The 18,986-nt window shown below is 39.4% G+C and overlaps 1 protein-coding gene across 1 annotated transcript; it reads right to left on the bottom strand.

Annotated features, from left to right (window-relative positions):
• Positions 1–4,409: 4,409 nt before the first annotated feature.
• On the bottom strand, positions 4,410–18,004 carry ssrp1a (structure specific recognition protein 1a). Its single transcript, XM_053506326.1, has 18 exons — positions 17,954–18,004; positions 17,549–17,611; positions 17,193–17,378; positions 14,918–15,023; positions 12,804–12,997; positions 12,416–12,516; positions 12,165–12,294; positions 10,391–10,494; positions 10,062–10,190; positions 8,977–9,198; positions 8,807–8,879; positions 8,437–8,557; positions 8,320–8,365; positions 8,076–8,220; positions 6,456–6,623; positions 6,112–6,209; positions 5,746–5,908; positions 4,410–5,644 (listed from the first exon to the last, which is right to left on the bottom strand). Exons 2-18 carry the CDS (start codon positions 17,600–17,602, stop codon positions 5,567–5,569), a joined length of 2,118 nt encoding a protein of 705 aa, XP_053362301.1. The 5' UTR covers positions 17,603–17,611; positions 17,954–18,004; the 3' UTR covers positions 4,410–5,566.
• Positions 18,005–18,986: the final 982 nt, after the last annotated feature.

The raw sequence follows: 18,986 nt of genomic DNA, 5'->3' as shown, positions 1-18,986 counted from the left end.
TATATTTTTTCAAAACTGTGAAATAACACATACGGCATTAGGTACTTAAGTTACCATGACAGTCAGATGTTACTTTAAGACATGAAGGTCGGCTGTCCTGGATCAGTTCTTGCAAGAACAGTATTGTGTCAAGTGCATTTGCGAAACCCATAAAGCTCCATGATGAAACTCTAATGTAAACCCTCCCAGGAAAGTAAGACCAAAACTTACTGTTTAAAATAGATTATTGCATATTTTTGGACACCTTCAGCATTGTTGTACAATGAGGAAAGACATAAAAATCAGAAAAGACCATGGAATTAGAAGGTGTGTCCAACCTGTCCAAGCTTTTGACCTATATGTGTGTATATGTACAGTTTGTATGTATATACGTATATAAACATCACGGTTCTGGTCAAGCCATTCGTTCATTCATCTTGAGTAAGTGCTTTATCTTGGTCAGGCTCCCGGTGGATGTGGAACATACACTCAGAATGAGATATCGGTCCATCTCGTTGTCAGAAGCATGCATGTGCACATTAGACAATCCATCTCCTGGCATGTTTTTGTTTCTGGATCACACCTAGGAATTTTCAGTTATAAAGTATACTTTGCCGCCGCATTAAATCTTAACACCCTGGAGAATACGTACGTTCTATCCATCTGGGACGACCGTAATGTGCAACTTGTGTACTTATTCAGGAGGGGGAAAGGCACTTCCAGTTACACTGAAGTGGACCCATTATGTTTGCGGTTGTTTATTGAGTCAATTACATGTTAAAAAATGCTTTCAAGTTAGCAGACAAAGCGAGGGAGTTACTGAAAAAACGTAGCTTCCTGTACATTATAGAGCATATCTGGTGCCATGTGCACATTAGGGACAGTAGTACGGCGGCCCAAGTCAATGACATTCAACAGGGTTCACGAGACAAATGGATGTAAGGGCGAAGAGGGGGAGAAACATTAACATGCACTCGTCCCGTTAATGGCATTATTTTTGAAATCCCACACCACCAGAGCTGAAAACAGGCAAAGAGGTGGAACACTCCCTGGACGTCCTCCAATTAGCTCATGCTCTGCAGAAAGCCAAAGGAAATGGCTCCATTTGTCTATTTTCATCACTCTAAGAAAGGAAAAAAAAAACCACAGTCACATTTACAATCCCATTTCCCCGAGATATATTAAAGACCACACCGGCTAATTTGCCAGAGCATAGATTAAAAACCACACACTCTCTCTGATCAACTCCGTGCTGTTGGTCTATGAGGCAAGATTATTATTTGGTACACTGCACAAGCTTTTATCTTTTATCAACTTTTACATCTCTCTCTTTCACACACACGCAAAGATACACTTAAACTTTTTGATCGCAAAACAAATTCCATAGACTCCCTCAGTACAGATTTATTTAATAATAAAAAACAGATTCTGCCTATTTATTAGAACCAGAGAGCTTGTTATTCTTGATCTTCCCATCAGCAAAACACATTAGTTCCAAGTTATTTATCATTTATAGATTATTTCAAGAGCCAAATTGATTTTAAAGTATGGAAATTTGGAATGAACCCAACTGAAATTTAAGAGCCCAATTAATCCGGCTATTAACTCTAAGTACCCTGTAATAAAACAGAAATACTCTAAGTTCCAGTTTCAGCCCATGGTATGAACCACTGTCTGACATTTTAACCTTATGATCTTGTTTTATGCTTGCTTTTAAACACTCCTACACTCCAGTACTATCTATCTATCTATCTATCTATCTATCTATCTATATGTAAATGTACAGTATATATAGTAATAGTTTGTAGTAGTTTAAAGGTAAGCAGAACAGATGATCAATAGATCAAAAGATACAGTATATAACTAATTCATCAATCATGGATCCTCTTTAGTCCAACTGGGGACCATGGAGGCCAATGGTGATCATTGTATTTATTCCCATTTTATACGACCATGGTAGGACCATGGTGGATCATTCGTAGTATACAGGCAATTTGGGAACTCCAATCAGCGTGTCTTTGGACTGTGGGAGGAAACCCATCAAGCACGGAAAGGGCATCCAAGCACCATGCACACAGACTAAACATGGGAATCAAACCCATGACTTAAAGGTGCAAGGCTAGTGCACCACTAAGCCACTATACACCCACCAATCAGTTCTAACAATAACACCACCGCCAAGTGAACTGAACATTGATCACCAACTATATACAGTACCAGTAAGGTGGTGACAGGAACATGGACACCTGTCACTCCAGCCTGTGGCGACCAAAGGCCAGCTTGTATGGTCTGATCCCACAGAAAAGCCAATGCAGCAGAGTGAATGCTGGCCCCAATAAAAAGGCACCAGAACACCCTGTGCACCACAGCCCCTGTGCATCCGGGTAATAAAAATATGGCACCCAACAAATCCGAGCCACAGCACAACCACTAAAGGATCTGCTGCCAACATCCTGGTGCCAGACACAACAGCACACCACCAGGGAAGCTTGTTTTTTCATGCTCTGAGGAGCCAGAGCTGCCCTGCATGGTGGCACAGTGGGAAAACGGGAACCCAAAACCTAGGTGGTTTTAATGTTAATGTTGTTAATATATCTGCTCCTAAAAAAATTTGACTGTCTAATATGTTATGGTAGGAAAAGAGCCATTTTGTGTCTTAATGCCCAAACTTTGACATTTCTTGCAACTTCCTTTTCAAAGCTGTGCCGAAAGACTTTCCTATTCTTTCAACAATTCCACTCACATTCTTCCGTTCCTTATTGTTTCTTTTTCCATTTTATGTAATTATCAGTCATTTACTTACCTAGGTACTTGCTTCATTTTTCTTAAATAATCAGAGCCAACTATTTTAGTGAATTATTTAATCGGCAGCGAGAGTTTTATCTAAACTTGGAAGCTCTTTTCTACATACAAATACAATAATGTCTTTCCACAGTGCTCTGAAAAAAACACACACAAGAAACACACGGCCATCCAATCCTGCATAATCTTGACATGTTCTCTCTAAGATAATTATTTACCTCAAAATGGTAAAAAGGTGCAGGATTATGAAGGGAAAAATTATCTGACTTGCAAATCTGTGGGATGTGCTGGACAAACAAGTCCGATCCATAAAAGATCTGCTGCTTCTGGTGGTGGCTTGATAATAAGGAAGGTGGTTTTAATGTTATGGCTGATTGGTGTCTAACCAAAATGTCCTGAAAAAACTAAACAGGACTAAACTCCACTGACAGAGTTGAAATATTCCATAGAATACTGTACTGTAATGTATATACCATTTACTTGGAAGTTCAGTCATGAGGACCTGGTGTACTGTACATCCATCGTGTTATAGGTCCCCATAAAACCATATAACAGAAAAAATGTGTTATTTTGTCTGGATATTGTTCCTTTCCTCTTGCATCTTTTTCCTGAGTCCTCATTAAGGGATAAATTTGAAGAAGTAAATAAAGGAATCAGAGGTACAGTACTTTAAGTAGCCAAAAATTATTACGATTAAGTTGAACCCATTCACACTCTGACATGTTCTCCTCCATAATGTTGAACTCCATACATTTCCTGTGTTACATCAATTAAACAAAGTGCTGTTCACCATGGCCAACCCCGACCACCACTGCATGAGCTTTTCCCAAACAGAAGAGTGAGTTCAGTGGAAGACTTCTGCCGCAAAGCTGCATAACTGACAGATTGAGGGAATCTTTTGCTCCCCAGAGAAATTCGTCTTTTCAGCACATCTCTACAGGGACATGGGAGTGTGGATTTGGAGATCTACTGTAGGGTTAAGAAACTTCTGCAATATACATCACATACGCGCATAACTCATTGCACTGCATTTCACTTTAAATTATATGAATTTTTTTTTTTTTACTTTTTACTATATATTACTTATGACTTCTATCATTTGATATTTTTGAGGTTTGGCATTAAATCTCCCACATTTACGGCATGTCTGCTGGTTTACTGTGTCTCTTTGTCTATTTATACATTAACCTATCTACATTGAAAAGGCATCAAAATAAAGACAGATTTATTTCAGCTTTTATTTCCTATACAGTTCTACAATACAATTGCACACGTTTTCTATGGCCCTCAGGTTTTTACATTTTTACATTTCCATGAGGAATTTCAGCACAAGTCCCGGTTTGACTTGTATTTGAGCAATAATGTAATGTGTTAGCTCACACTCATTCATCAATTCTTTCAAAAATTATATACATTTGCAAATAACCTTTCAGATTCCTAATAATGAGCCTCTTTTTTTTTTTTTTTTTTAATCAGCTATAGGTGTATTCCCAATTCTTTTCTAACCATGAGTTAGATAGTAAAATATTATGGGTGAAGTTTAGCAATATAAAATAAATTTCACTAAACAAGTAATTTAAATTGGAATTAATACAAATAAATTATTTAATCACTATTTAACAGTATAATTGTTTCACTTAGTTAATGACATTTATTTTATATAGTCATGCTCCATAGTAAAAAAACAAAAACAATGTAAATTCTAGAATATTATCGACGCATGTCAAATACAAAAGTCAGTTTAGTGTGTATGAACTTGTAAACTCCTGGAATTTGATCAATTAAAGCTGCAAAAAAATATTCAATAGTTTTTAAAAACCATCTCTGGTGTGACGGATGAAAAGACACCAGAAGACTGGAATACCAACCCGAGATTAATGATCTTTATCCTGGGAGTGTATAAACTGCTTCTTATTGGGATTTTGAGTCTTACAAGCTCATCCAACACACGCCAAGTTTATTACAAAACATTTATTGATATTGCGACAAAACGTAACATCCATATATTCAAATCAAACTGCAGTACAGGTTCTTGTAAAAGTGTAGGGAAACAAAAACACAAGATAACGCTAATGATCCCTGATTTTTTTTCTTCCTTTTAATCAAAGTTTCTACAAATAGGAGAAGAGATAGTAAAGAGCTCTAGTTGCATTGTTGCCATCAGAAACCAAACTTCGACATAAATGAAAGTCAAAAAACAGTCCTCCCCTCTCCATGGTCTCCGTTCACCATATAGAGAATCTACACCAGTGCTTGAGGAGGCAGAAAAAAAAATTGGTCCAAAGATCGGTCAGTGTGTGTACATGTGTGTTTTATGGGTGACTGCGATGCCTGAGAAAATATTTAGGAAAAAGAATAAAATAGAAATTTCCTAAAATAACAGTGGTGGTCTGAAACATTGCTGACATTCAGCATGAAAGACTGCACCGTTTTCCCTGAACGTCAAAAAAAAAAAAAGGAAATCCTGTGAATTTAATTTAGAAATAGAAAACAAAAATATTGATGATATCTCTGTAAAAGCAATGATTCTCACAAAACTTGTTTTTGTGTAAAACATTTCTTTCTAATGCTTGCCCAGACTCTAAAAGCTTGCTAGCTAACGTATGGATTAATGCGTTAGCTGTAAATATGTGGTCCAATCATCTAGATTGTGTTTTAGCCAATTTTTATTTTGTTTCTCAGCACCGCTTGCTCGATAACGTTCAGTGAAAACACGGTGTGTAGTTTGGTAGTTTATCCTGAGGGGCAGGTCACGTTCTCAGAACCCCAGCGGACGTGTGCGCCTTTAGTCAGAGCCGGACTCCTCCTCCGAGCTGGGGGGTGTAGAGGCAACTTCCTCCTCATCGTCATCATCTTCATCAGCCTGACATTATCAAAGATAATAAGACATTACTTTCTATTTATATATTATAACTGATTCACTGTACAGTTAAGACTGTATAAGTGATTATAGGAGATTGTTACCTTGCGCTTTTTACTTTTGCCGCGATCGGAATCAGATGAACTCTCCTCGCTGGAAATGAACTCTTTGCTCTTAAAACTCTCGTTTCCACCTCTGTCTCGCTCCTTTTCTCCTGCGCTCTTCCTTTTCTTCTCGTCTGCTTTTCCACCTTTCTTCTTCTTTTCTCTGTCGTACAGCAGAGTAAAACAAGGCGGGGTTAAATCTTACTTTTTGATAAAATGTCATTACTGATTACGAGTTTAGCGTAGCGGTAAACCTTTTTTTTTTTAAATCAGCTTTTATGGAATTGGTGTCTTTAAGGCATGTTAATAAAGTAAATAAAGCAGGAGCTTGTGTACGTGTGTGTGCGTGCGTGTGTGTTGGCTCACTTGACGGCAGATGATGAAGCTCCTCCGCCGCTTTCTTTATATTCCTTCATCGCTCTGTCGTATTGCCGTTTAGCTTCTTCCGCCTTCTTATCCCACTCCTACACAGAGAGAGAAAGCGCTCAGGGTCAGTCAAGTTCTCCCTTTATGTCTTTTGTTTATGTGAAGCTTGAATGAGTTATTAAAGGAAGTGATAACAGTCAGCGCTGAGACTGAAAAAAAAAATGTTTTTAGGGAAGTGTGTGATAGCTTTGTAGTGTACTTTAATTATAATTATTTATTAGGGTCATATAATAGGATTACTTCTTCCTGACTGTAAATGATGCCGTGATACTGCTGTGACCAACCTCTTTGCGGCTTTTGTCGATCTGCTTCCACATCTCTCCAGCTTTCTTGGAGATCTCCGTGACTGAGATTCCCGGGTTCTCGGACTTGATTCGTTCCCTGTTGGCGTTCAACCACAGCATGTAGGCGCTCATTGGCCTCTTAGGAGCTCCAGCGTCCTTCACCTTTTTCTGTCAGTGAAAGAGAGGGCCAGTTATAGTGCTGTTAGAGCGCTATAGTACTCAGATTTTTTTTCTGAACTATTCTCATCCAATCATTTAGGTTTAAGAATTATTAGCTATAAAATACGTTTCAAGACAACGCCATCTGCTGGACGACTCATTATATGAGTCAGAGTAGCTACAGGAACAATAATGATGCTTGGATATAGGATGGGATATATTAGGCAGAAAATTAACCTGATGAGGTGTTGGAAGCAGAAAATGAATAATTGTAAGGATGTTAGTGACTGCGACAAGGTCCAAATTATGACGCATGGACAACTGAATCAGAACAACCCCAAACAGGCAGCTACTATGGGTTCTCCTAGGACAACCATATAAAGGATGGGAATCTACATACACCTTGTGATAGGATATTACGATACGAATAGAATGGCAACTCGAATCAAATCAGCACCTAGGTACAAGAGCTCTCTCTAGACCCCCGGCTGCAAGAGGTTACAGCATCACCCTGGAATCAAACTCGTAATCTCTGGATGATAGGGCGAGCACTTTACCACTGCGCCACTCGGAGGCAAGACCTGAGGATTTTAACGTGCATGATTTTTGATAATGTAACGGCACAAAAGTGCGTTTATTGCGCCAGTCCTAAGGTTCTGTGCTCAGTACAGAATCGTTTATAACCGATCACAGCCAATCACACTGAAAACCAGGAAATTCTGGTCACTGATTGATCGCTGATCAATCGGTTTATCTCCATTTTAAATCTAAAAATTCCTATTATATAAAAAAAAGTCAATGTGGTGATACGTGACTCACCACACGAAAGATTCGTGATTCATGACGGAATGGAAGAAAAAAATATATATAAAAATTTAACACACATACAGATGCACACAGAGACAGATGAAAGCTGTGTTCTCTGTCTGCAGCAATACCAAATATTTTATCATTTGGATTCACACACGTAAATACTACACTAAACTTTAAATCTAATGTTAAACAAATTTGACTGTCCTAACATAAACAGCACAGCAGTCAGGTTCTGTACTCAGGAACACACACACACACAATCATCTGTGCATCACTAGTACGGCACATTTCACAACACACCAGGAAGTAATTATGCTGCACAGATGGATCGTATTAATTACATTTTTATTTACACCCTCGGACACATGCGGTGTCGTGTGCCCAACAGAGAAGAGAAAAAAAATTCTGACTGAAATCTGGTGTCTGTGCATCATCAACGCGAGGCAGAGAAATGACTGAAACACGCACACGTAACGGGATGAACAGTGTAGGTTAAACAGGAACAGATTCGAATCATTTTCTTTCCATCGAGGGCTCAGTGGTCGGACCACCGTGTCTAATCACAGCCAAATCATCATCAACACTACGATCGTGTACAGAGGAGGACGAAATTGGGGGGAAAACAATTTGCATTTAAGCTCGGTTTACCTCTTTGCGTGGTTTTCTCTCCTTTTTCTCTTTCACCGGTTTCTTGGGCTTCTTTTCAACTTTCTTTTTCTTCCCTTCACCCTCACTATCATCATCATCATCATCTCCTCCCTCGCTGTCGCTCGCCGAGGCGTTACTGTCATATCTGTCAGAGCACGTACGCGCACACAAAAGAAAAGAAAAGAAATAAATATTTACTAAAATAGCTATCAAGCTACCAAAGAAATAAAGAAATATAGCTCACTCTTCAGCGATATCATCATCTTCCTCGCCAGGATTGAAGGATTCGTCTGCAGAAAAAGATATTAGTTACACAGTGTGTTTTGCTGAAAAGATGTTACACGGCAGTCACACCACTCACCGCTGTCTCCCTCGGACTCGTCTCCCTCTTCTCTGATTTTACCCTCCTCCTTCATCCTCTCCAGATAAGCATCGTGCTCATCTTCGTCGGAGTCGCTGTAGCCGCCGGTCGTCTTTATGTCCTACGAAAAAAAGGAAAGAAAAAATACTATAGCCTCAAAGACTCCACTACACTGTCCTGTCCAGGAGATGGCAATAAAAAATTACATCAATTTACATCATGTTCTGAAATAAAAATAAATAAATACAAAAAAATCCAACCCCTGAGGTGGTTAGATGGTTATGTTCAGTTTTTATTTTGTTTAATGAGGTCGGGTCATGCACGCACGCAGCCAGGCTCCATCTGTTTACACGCTACGTGATTACTTTACCTCCTTCAAGCCTCTGTTCTTGATGCTGAGCTTCTTGGCATTAACGAAGTCAAACAGCTTGCCGTATTCCTCTCTACAAGACGGAGAAACGACACAGACGGGTTTCTAAAATTATTGCACGTGGACACCAGACAGCGCCGTCGCTGTGGAGAGAATTCTGGGTAGTGTACCTCTCGATGCTGCTGAAGGTGTACTGGTTGCCCTGCTTGGTCTCGATCTCGAAGTCGAAGGAGCGTGTCGTGGTGGTGCCTCGAGCGAAGTTCACGCAGGAGATCTCCTCAAAGCGCAGGTGCACCGGGGGCTTGTGGACGTAAATGAAGCCCCTCTCCAGAGGATACAGCAGCCCTGACGTGGCCTTGTACGAGCACGTGATGCACTGAGCACCTGAATGACTGCGCAGACACAGACAGGGAGAAAATAAATAAAAAAGGCAGAGACCCAGGGAGAACATAAATGCGCACAAAACTCGAGGACGGGATCGAAACCCTGTGCAAGGTGCACAAACCATAGTGCTAACCATTACGCTGCTACACTAAAACAGTGTGGCTTAAATTATGCCTGGGATTCTGCTTTGAAGAAAAAGCAGGCAGTTAGTTGGCTGTATATTGAGTCGTTTTAGCAACTGTTACTAGCACTGCTATAAAATCCTTGTTCACTAGCGTGGATAAAGGGGGCGGGGCCAACATTATATTAAACCCAATGGATTAAGAATGGGATGTTACTTTTAAAAGTCCAAATGCATGTAAAGGCAGGCGAGTGAATACTTTTGGCAATATAGCGTACATCACATGAATTCTAAACTGCCCGTTCTCATTCAAGTCACATGACCACGTATTGGATATGCATCCAATCTAGGAACATATACGAAAGGGACTCAGATCAGATTTGTGTATTCAGACAAACATCAGGGTCACATTTGGGTCAAAGAAATCGGATTCGAGTCACTTCTGGCTTGTTCTATTTTATTTTTCTACACTTAAGGCTTTAGTTGTTGGATTCAAAGCAGCTTTAAAATGTTTCTTTCAGGCAGATTTTTTCTAAAAATAGAAATCCCAGCACATAGCTGACCGAATAAAACCCAACATCAATTATTTACCCACTTCCTAAAAGATCACAAGTGAAGCCATTAAGAGAAGAAAAAAAATAAATAAAAAAAGGCATCTGCTCGTATCGAGAAACCAAACTCACAGCTAATGGGCTTATAACCAGTCTGTGACATGTGTGAGTGTAGGACTGGAAGCATGCGTGGTCTCACCCCTGAAAATTTCCAGGCACTGTGATCTTTCTGTTGACCAGGGCCTTCATGACCCTGCTGACCATCTCGTACAGAGAGCCGGACATGTGCTTGTTCAGCTTTCCCTCAAAGCGCCTCTCCACCTCCTCCCTGAGAGAAAGAGAGCGCGCAAGAGAGAGAGGTTAAAAAGAAACAAATGTGGTTAAAGAGCTGACAAAATCATTTTAACTGTAACCAGGGGGCCTTCCCCCACCCACAGAGAGACAGACACAAAAAGCTAGGTTTAAAAAATAAAAGAAAAAGAAAAACAACAACAACAAAAAGGCCAAGAAAGAGGCCAAGCTACTCACTCGCTCATGCTGAGCGTGAGGTTAACGTCTTCATCTTTGGAGAAAAGGAGGATGAGGAAATGATATCGTGTCTGGCCCTGCTTAATGGGTGGATCCAAGCTGATCTGAAATAGTGAGGATGAAAATGACACGACGCAGTCAGGAACAGCGTTTGTGGGTTTGATCACGAGCACGCTGATCTCCTTTCAACACTCGGACTGGTAAAGTTAGCCGGACTTCCCTTTTCATATGATGCACTACAGACATGCTTATTTAGTAACCTGATTCACTGCAGCTCTTTTCCTTCGGACAGAGTAACTCCAATAAATACTCGAATAAATCTTTGTATCAATGATATCAAATATTATCGCTCCACACAATCCATATTAATTTACATTACCTTAAGATGTAACTGAAATACATATCTTTAATATGGTAGTAATGTGAAGACAACAACGTGCAAGACCTTCACAGGCAATAAAAATACATCATCTAATTACATTTTTATCAGTACTGAAAACCTTTAAATCGATCCTTAGATCTGCGCTTTTAAGTAGAGATTTTACTTTATTTTATGCTAAAAAAATTGGATAAAATCCAAAATAGTGCCATTATTAATTTAGAAAGCAAGCAAGAGGTGTATATGACTCTGTTAATAATGTAACGAAAATGGCACTGTTCGATATCATTTACAAAAAAAAAAGGAAAAAAAAAGAAAAACAATAATAATCAGGTTAACGCATATGTATTTTTTAAACAAATGTTCAACATGACTTGATTTTATTTACAACTGTTTAGAGGTGAAATAGTCAATATTTTAAACTCTCTCTACAGCTAACAATGTGAAAAATTACATACTACTACTACTACTAATAATAATAAAATAGTTTAACAAAATAAAAAATAAACTGTCTCAAGAAAATTTGCCTTTTGGTCAAGACAATTTGTTCACCTCTTAATTAACGTCTTGTCAGTCTTCTAGCTGGGCGGGGCTTTGTGTACATGGGTGAAAATGGGGGCATCAATAAATACACAGTTTGGGGACCCCTTCGAAATCTTTTAAAAACTTAATCAGTTTACCCATCAAAAATCTTTTTCCCTCCACAAATCTTACTTAATGCATCTTTAACCAACATATGTAACATGAATTCTTTCTAAATGTGCTTGTTTCCAATATACACTCACTCGTCACTTCATTAGGTACAGCAGCAGAAGACCACATCGGGTGTCAGTCCTGTCAGCTGAGAACAGGAAACTTAGGCTACAATTCACATGGGCTCAACTAAATTAAACAACAGGAGACTGGAAAAATGTTGCCTGGTCTGAGAAGTCTTGATTTCTGTTGCGACACTCAGATTTGGCGTAAACAACCTGAAAGCATGGATTTATCCCGGTTTGTATCAACAGTTCTCATTTACGCTCCCATGTAAACATGGATCAAAATCTCTAAGGAAAGCTTCCATCACCTTGTTAGATTGATTTCACCAAGATTTAAGGAGGTACAGCAAAAGTGGTCCAACACAGCACTAGCAAGATGTACCTAATGAAGTGACCGTTTGATGCTTTGGTGTTAAAAGGTAAAAAAATATGTCCCCTGAAACACCACATCTAACCAAAAAAAGTCTACATTAATTGAGGCAGCAACTGAACTAGACGAGACAAGTGTCATGTCTACTGACCCCTGAGCTCGCCAGCTGTTTCTACTTAGTGCCAGCAGGGGGCAGCAATACCACAAAGACATGCTGGCAAGCTCAGTTCTGATTTCTATACAGCATTTCATGATGATAATACTCACCACAAAGAACATCTGCCTCTGGTCTTTGTGTGGCAGCAGGAAGAGACGCAGGACGGTAGTGTAGGGGATCTTATAGTCAAACGTCTTACCGTGCAGGTGTAGGAATGTGGGATAGATACGGATATCGTACCTGGATGAAAAAGTGGATGGGAGACAAACATACCAGTAAGAAATAAGAGCTAGTAGATTAAAGACATGACATGGTTATAACGCCAAATGTGTGTGTAGTGTTTTTTTTGTTTTTTTTTTACCTTCCTCTGGGTGTAAGGCACTGCAGTTCTTTGAAGATACACACAGCATCTCCAGTAGCCTGAATAACATCTGCTTGAGAGAGAATATTCTGGGAAAAGACCTGGATGAGGACGAGAAAGAAAGAGATCCCTTTAACTTCACTCCAAATAAGGTTTTATTTATCTGTGCCGCGTCTCAGGGCCTCTTTTAAGGAGTTTATTTCAAGACAAATGCTCAGTGGATTTGAAATGGGATTTCTTTGCACTTTCAGAAAAACCACTGATTTTAAAGCTTTTATTATTAGATACTTCCTGTCAAAGACTTCCTGTTTTTACGTCAACTACAGGAAGACATCAAAATTTAGCTTCATTATAATAAAGATGTACTGCCGGCTGTCTGCTTGCCCACCTCTACAGGGTCCGTGCCGTCGTCTCCGGTGGTGGGCGGGACGTAAAAGCGGACCTCCATGAGCGACACTTCCGCGTCGTCGTTCTGGTGGAACTCCACCGTGACCTCGTTCTTGCCCGTGGTGCATTGGGACACGCTAGCCAGGGGGATCTCGAACGCCGGGCTTTCGTTAATGTCAAACGAGAGCAACGGCCCTGGATGGATAATGCAGAGAAATGACGGGTGTTACACATTTATATAAAAAAAAATTTTTAAATAATAAAAAGAAAACACATCACAATCGACAATGTGTTTGTGCGTGACCCTTTCGCGTTCAGATTGGGTGGTATTCTAATTGTCGTGTTGCGTGTTCGTATCCGAGGCAGCTGTGAGACACTAAACATGTGGCTGCAATACTACACCAATTTTCTAATAAAAAATGAGCACTCCTGCTGTTTGGACCTCCATGAGTTCTTTAGTCACATCCCAAGCTCGGTGGTTAAAGGCTTGTTTTGTTTTTGAAACTCTTGTAGGTTGATTGATATTCATTACTTTCCAGGTCAAAGACAAACTATTTGGTACTTCCACGCCCAGGCTTGTTCTTTATAACATCACTTGATTTATGACAACGTGCACCAACTAGCCAATGTCAGTGAAGGCATGGTTTTGTTTCGTGTCAGAAAAGCACTTTGCTCTAATTCCTTACAACTTAATGGTGTATGATTGAACATCGACATTGAGTGCTGGATTCTCCCTTTGGTGTTATTGTTTAAATTTTACACACACTCCTGTTATCAGGGGTTTTTTTGGGCACCGAGTGTCTGGATTTTTTTTTATCAATAAAAATACATCAGTTATGAAAATGTGACATGTGACAATATTAGCTAAGTTAATTAATTAAGTAGAATTACTTTTTTTAAAACGTCATTTTAATTAAATTGATATTGAATTTAATTTCCTGCTGTATTTTTTTTATTTTTAATTAAATGTTTTATTTGTTTTATATTCACTAGTCTGACATACACCATGAAGTAATTCAATCTCTCAGTCGCCCATCAAACTCGTGGGCGGGCCCTAATGCTGAAACCTAACATCTGATTAGTTACAGTGCACACACTAAGTGTCAACAGGTTTCAGCATTAGAACTACAAGATGCAGTTTCCAACACTGGTTATCATCAGAGATTTTCCCCCAAACCTTCACTAAAGAAATTACACAGCACGAGGCTGTAGCTAGCAGATATCTACAGAACTATAAACAGTTAATCAAAAAAAAAAAGAAAAAAAAAAAAAAAAATCAATTATGTAATGGAACACTTAACTAACAATTTTCCATTTAGTAGTTCATTTAATAGGACAATTACTTACTAAATATTGTCACATTCCACACATAATTTAAAGTATCAAGGTTAGTTTTTACATTTAGCCAGAGATCATGACAATAAATCACAATTACGGCAGAAAGAGAAGCAGAGCTCAAAGGCAGATTTCTACGTTAATATGGAGAGATCCACTAAACATTTTACAGTTTGAAACAAATCACAAGCGGAGGAATGATTTGACTCTGGCGCCAACTTGTGGATATTTATGCAGATCATAAATTATGCTTTCTCACTAATGATGAAATATAGAATGTGCTCTGGTTTAAAAACGGGTCGGGCAAATAGGTGAAAGAAAAGGAATCTAATTTTAAACACTATGGCTATGGATTACTTTTCATAAAACTTATAAATGGGATGCAAATATTTAGTCATAAGTATTTACAAGTTTCTGAAAGGCGAGTTCCAAATATAATTCAAGTGTTTTTGGAGCATATTCAGAGTTTAAACTAACTTTTTTTTTTTTTTTTACCACATCCAAAATTTGCGTTTTTTCACAAATCGCAGGTGCTCTAAGATCGTGACCCCTGCTAATTTGGTGTTTGACTGTATTGCCTGAAATCTCTCAGACACCACTAGCAATACTATCAGGGCCCACTAGAGGGTCACTGCGACCCACAGTTTGAGAAACGCTGAGTGAGTGCGAGTACGTGAACAATGTTGCTCATGTTCGCCGCTGCTTCTGCGCGTGCCAGTGTCTGTAGCAATTTCCGAGCACTGTATTTAAAACATTTAATAAGCATCAGAGTCTATTTACCTGAGAATTTTGCCGTCCCCCAGTTCCAGCCTTTGACGCACATGTCCTTTTCCGTCAGCTCGACTTTGTAGTTGGCCTTAAAAAACGCCGAGATTTTGTCAAAGTCCTGCAGAGCAAAGAGAGTTTAGAAAGAAGCAGTAAACAGAATTAATTCTTCACTTCCCTCCTGCTCAGCTTAGATCAAACCCCCACTGAAATCCACCCATCACAACCCCCCCCACCTCCCCCTTTCCCGGCTTCATTAATAAGCGGTCGGCTGACGGCACTGCGCCCCGCGGCCCTTTGGGATGGTGGAGGTGCGCGTAATCCGGCCACAGGCTCATACTGAACGCACCCAATCAGACTGTTTATTTATCCAGCGCTGCACAATCGCTTCCACATGTCACACTAGTGCTGTACATGTGTGTCTGAGCAAGACAAGGGGAGAAAGAGAGCGAAAAGCGGGATGGAGAGAGACACATCTGCACAGTCAGCAGAACCAAAAAAAAAATAAATACATTGCTTACATCCCTCCACCGCCAACAACACACACCTAATCCACCTCATCTCCTGCTTTTATACACAAACCTGAACTTTCATTACAGCGCTCGTTTCCTGTTCTTAAATTATCCCCTGTTCTCACCGTAAACTGGGACAAACATCACGATTCAAACCCAGACATATATTTAAGTGTAACACTAATGGAGATCAGGTTGTCTGGTTTGTCACGAAGACCTTTTTTTTTTTTTGCGCGAAACGTTTTCCTGGACGAAGACGGCAATAAAACACACTCGTTAACCGAAGCTGCTGATTAATCCCGGAGAGCCTCGGCGCGTCCCTTTCCTGCTGCATCTTGAGTTACACAGACAGTCAAATCGGTCTATTTAGCATCACATCGGACATTACATCAGATCTCCTGCAGTCCAAGTTAAACACCATTTGTCTAAATCGCCAGTCTCTGATTTATCTCGTTCATCACCGTCTTTGCACATGCGGGCGCACACACACACACACGCAGGCAGAATCATTCCTTTTATGACAATAACCACACCACAGGGACTGCAATAAAAGAAGAAAATTCACAGATTAAAACCGAAAAAATGCATGATACTGTTTTTCCACACACTATACAGAGTACAAGTATACACACTCAGCGTAACAATAAGTAACAGACCTTATTAAAGTTTACAGATAAACTCATCTTAAAATGTTTGACCATTAAGACTTTTTTTGAGTATACAAGATACATAAAATGCTTTTTGGAACTGTAAAGGTGCTACATAAGTGTGTGCCAGACTAATAAAATTAGCAGTCTTCGAAGGAAGACATGCATCACCCACCCAAGCTGATACTTGTGTGTGTGTGTGTGTGTGTGTGTGTGTGTCTCCTCAGCGTGCAGTGACAAACTGTGAGCATGCAGCTGAGCATGGCTTCTAACTCGTATGTTTCTACACAAATTAGCGCTCGCTGTATTTTGAGACTGGTGTAAGTGAATGCAACGTGTTTTTACCTGTGCAACTTTTGATACTGTAACGCTGATTCATGTGGCAATACATGAATAAGCACACAAAAGAATCAAGACCCCCTGTTACACTAATACACTTATTCCAGTGTTTTACTAGTGCTTGGATACCATAAAAAAAAAAAAAAAAGTTTTCTCAGAACACCAAAGCCATGACTGATTCACGTCTGCATACACTGGCCTCCCAGAAACTCTTTTTAATAGCCCAAACATGAGGAAATGGCTTGAAGGGAGGTCAGGGCTGTACGCGAGATGTGTCAATGACTCCCAGCCGAGTTCTTGTAAAGTGCAAGCGGTGTTTGGGTGAACTGTACACACAATCATTTACCAACAGACATGTCTCTTCTGCCAGTTAGCGACAAGTTATCCATTGATTTAAGGATTAGACGCTCCACTTGCTGAATGTTTATGAATGTGACTCGAGCCACCTCAACAGGTATCGTAACTCACAGGCGTACAGCCTTCTTTAAAATGTTTACACCAATTTTTTTTTACTGCAGCTAAGAGTCTTATGACTGTACTACATTTGAAGTTTTCATGTAAATGTCAATCGCTGGTATTTGAGAAATTTCATCACTGGGAAAAGTCTCAGTTTGACTTGAACGCCCCGGATATTTTACCTGTTGGACTTTTCACTTTGTTCACTTGCTTGGGAATAATATATACATATATATTTAACCAGATTTTCTTCCTACAAGTAAAAGTAAACAACTGTGGGTTTACAAACATGTTTTTTTTTTTGTTCAGAGCGACAGACAGCACTTCCTAAATTACCGTGTCCTTGAAGCCGTCGTATTTGTAAACATGACCAGTGCTCGTAGCCAGTTTGATTCCGTGTCCGAGACAGACGCGCCGCCACTGTGCGAGAGACAGATCAGGGGCAGAGATGCTGTCCACTTTTCCCGTCTTACTGCTTTTGTAGACCACAGACTGTTTGCTGAACCTCAACCGACCATCATTCTGTAAAGAACACAACAAACAAAAGAAAATAACTCATGTAAATATAAATAACCTAAAACAATCAAATACAGATGGATATTATTTTACAATAACTTTATGGATAAAACTGAGCGGTATGTTTGTCAGATCAGAGACACGTGTGTGTGTGTGTGTGTGTGTGTGTGTCTTACCCAGCATCCTTTCACCTCCTGATAGATCTCATTGAACTCCAGTGTGTCTCCCATCTCTGCTCTCTGAATAACACACCACACACACACACACACCACACAAGTCAGCTCTCGGTGCCAGAAACAATGTGTAAGCGTTTATCATTACATCCCGTTTTTAACTCATCCTGGTTTAACTAGTTTAAAACACACTGATGTAACTCAAGCTAACTCATCTTAGCTAGCTATCTAGCCGGATAACGGTGCTAGCCTGTTTTTCATAAACACACAACATAAATATGATATAATTCCAGAATCAAAAGTGACATAAAATCACGATATAATTATAATAACCAGATTATATGGGTTTATTTAATAGTTTCGCGTCACTAAAATAAAAAAAAAGGAGAAGACTCTCTCTCTTATTACCTCAGCTCCCCCTTTTCCCGCGTGAAACGTCCGGGAACAGCGAACAACGACCCGGAAACAGATCGTACTGTTTCCGGTTTTATGATAGCGCTTTTAGAGTTCGCGCCATAAAGACTAATACTTCATTCATAGACACTCACTATAACCCTGATAAAACGATTTGAACTTCACAAACAGTGATTATTGTCCTGGTCAATGATTTACAAAGACAATTATTCTTAACAGAATATTACAATATACGACTCAACAAACATTTATATTCATTAATTAAAGAAAGATTTTGTCTGTACTTTTTCAATTCTATCCTTGCAGTGTCTGCCTAAAGTTAAACCTGAAATCAAAATGTTAAGAAGAAGTATACAGTATTAAGTCACGAGCAGTTATGTGCCAGATTACATCACAGTATCTATTTTTTACTAATTTAGCGCTTTTTCCCTCAAGGTGGTCTTGGCCATATGCATTACCCAACAGAGCGTATCAACATAATATTTGAATGTGTATAGACAGAGTATGTGGATGGCACAGACACTACAGTAACGCGCCTATTAGCCACCAAAATTCTTATGAAACACTTTAATGAAATAAGCTCCTAATAAGCTGCTTGCACTTGCTTCTGCACCTATAGATATTAATTAGACAGATCGATATTTTAAGACAAAACTTAATCTTTATCCAATCTACTTTTTTTTCTCATCAGCGATTCACTCTCTGATTACCAAACAGGAACAAACATTTGGCTGACGATGAAAATGAGAAGTGCAACTCAGTTTAAAAGCTACTTCTTTTCTATATCTTCTCTTTCCCATTGATTGTAATAATGATTAGTTTCAAAATCTTGCCATGAACGAGGTAAATTCTGTACAATTTCCCAATATTTAGCCACCAGTCAAGTGGAAACCAATACCATATGATGTTGTCACACCAAAAAAAGGTGTAAAATTACAATTTAAAAAAAAAAGGACTTCATCTTTGTTGGGGGCAGCATCTTTGCATGGGCTTCAACCTGAAATAATATCACTGATTACATTAAAGC

The sequence above is a fragment of the Clarias gariepinus genome, chromosome 10, assembly GCF_024256425.1.
Source record: "Clarias gariepinus isolate MV-2021 ecotype Netherlands chromosome 10, CGAR_prim_01v2, whole genome shotgun sequence".
In the NCBI taxonomy this organism is placed as follows: Eukaryota; Metazoa; Chordata; class Actinopteri; order Siluriformes; family Clariidae; genus Clarias; species Clarias gariepinus.
This window is presented reverse-complemented; position numbering and strand designations above follow the sequence as displayed.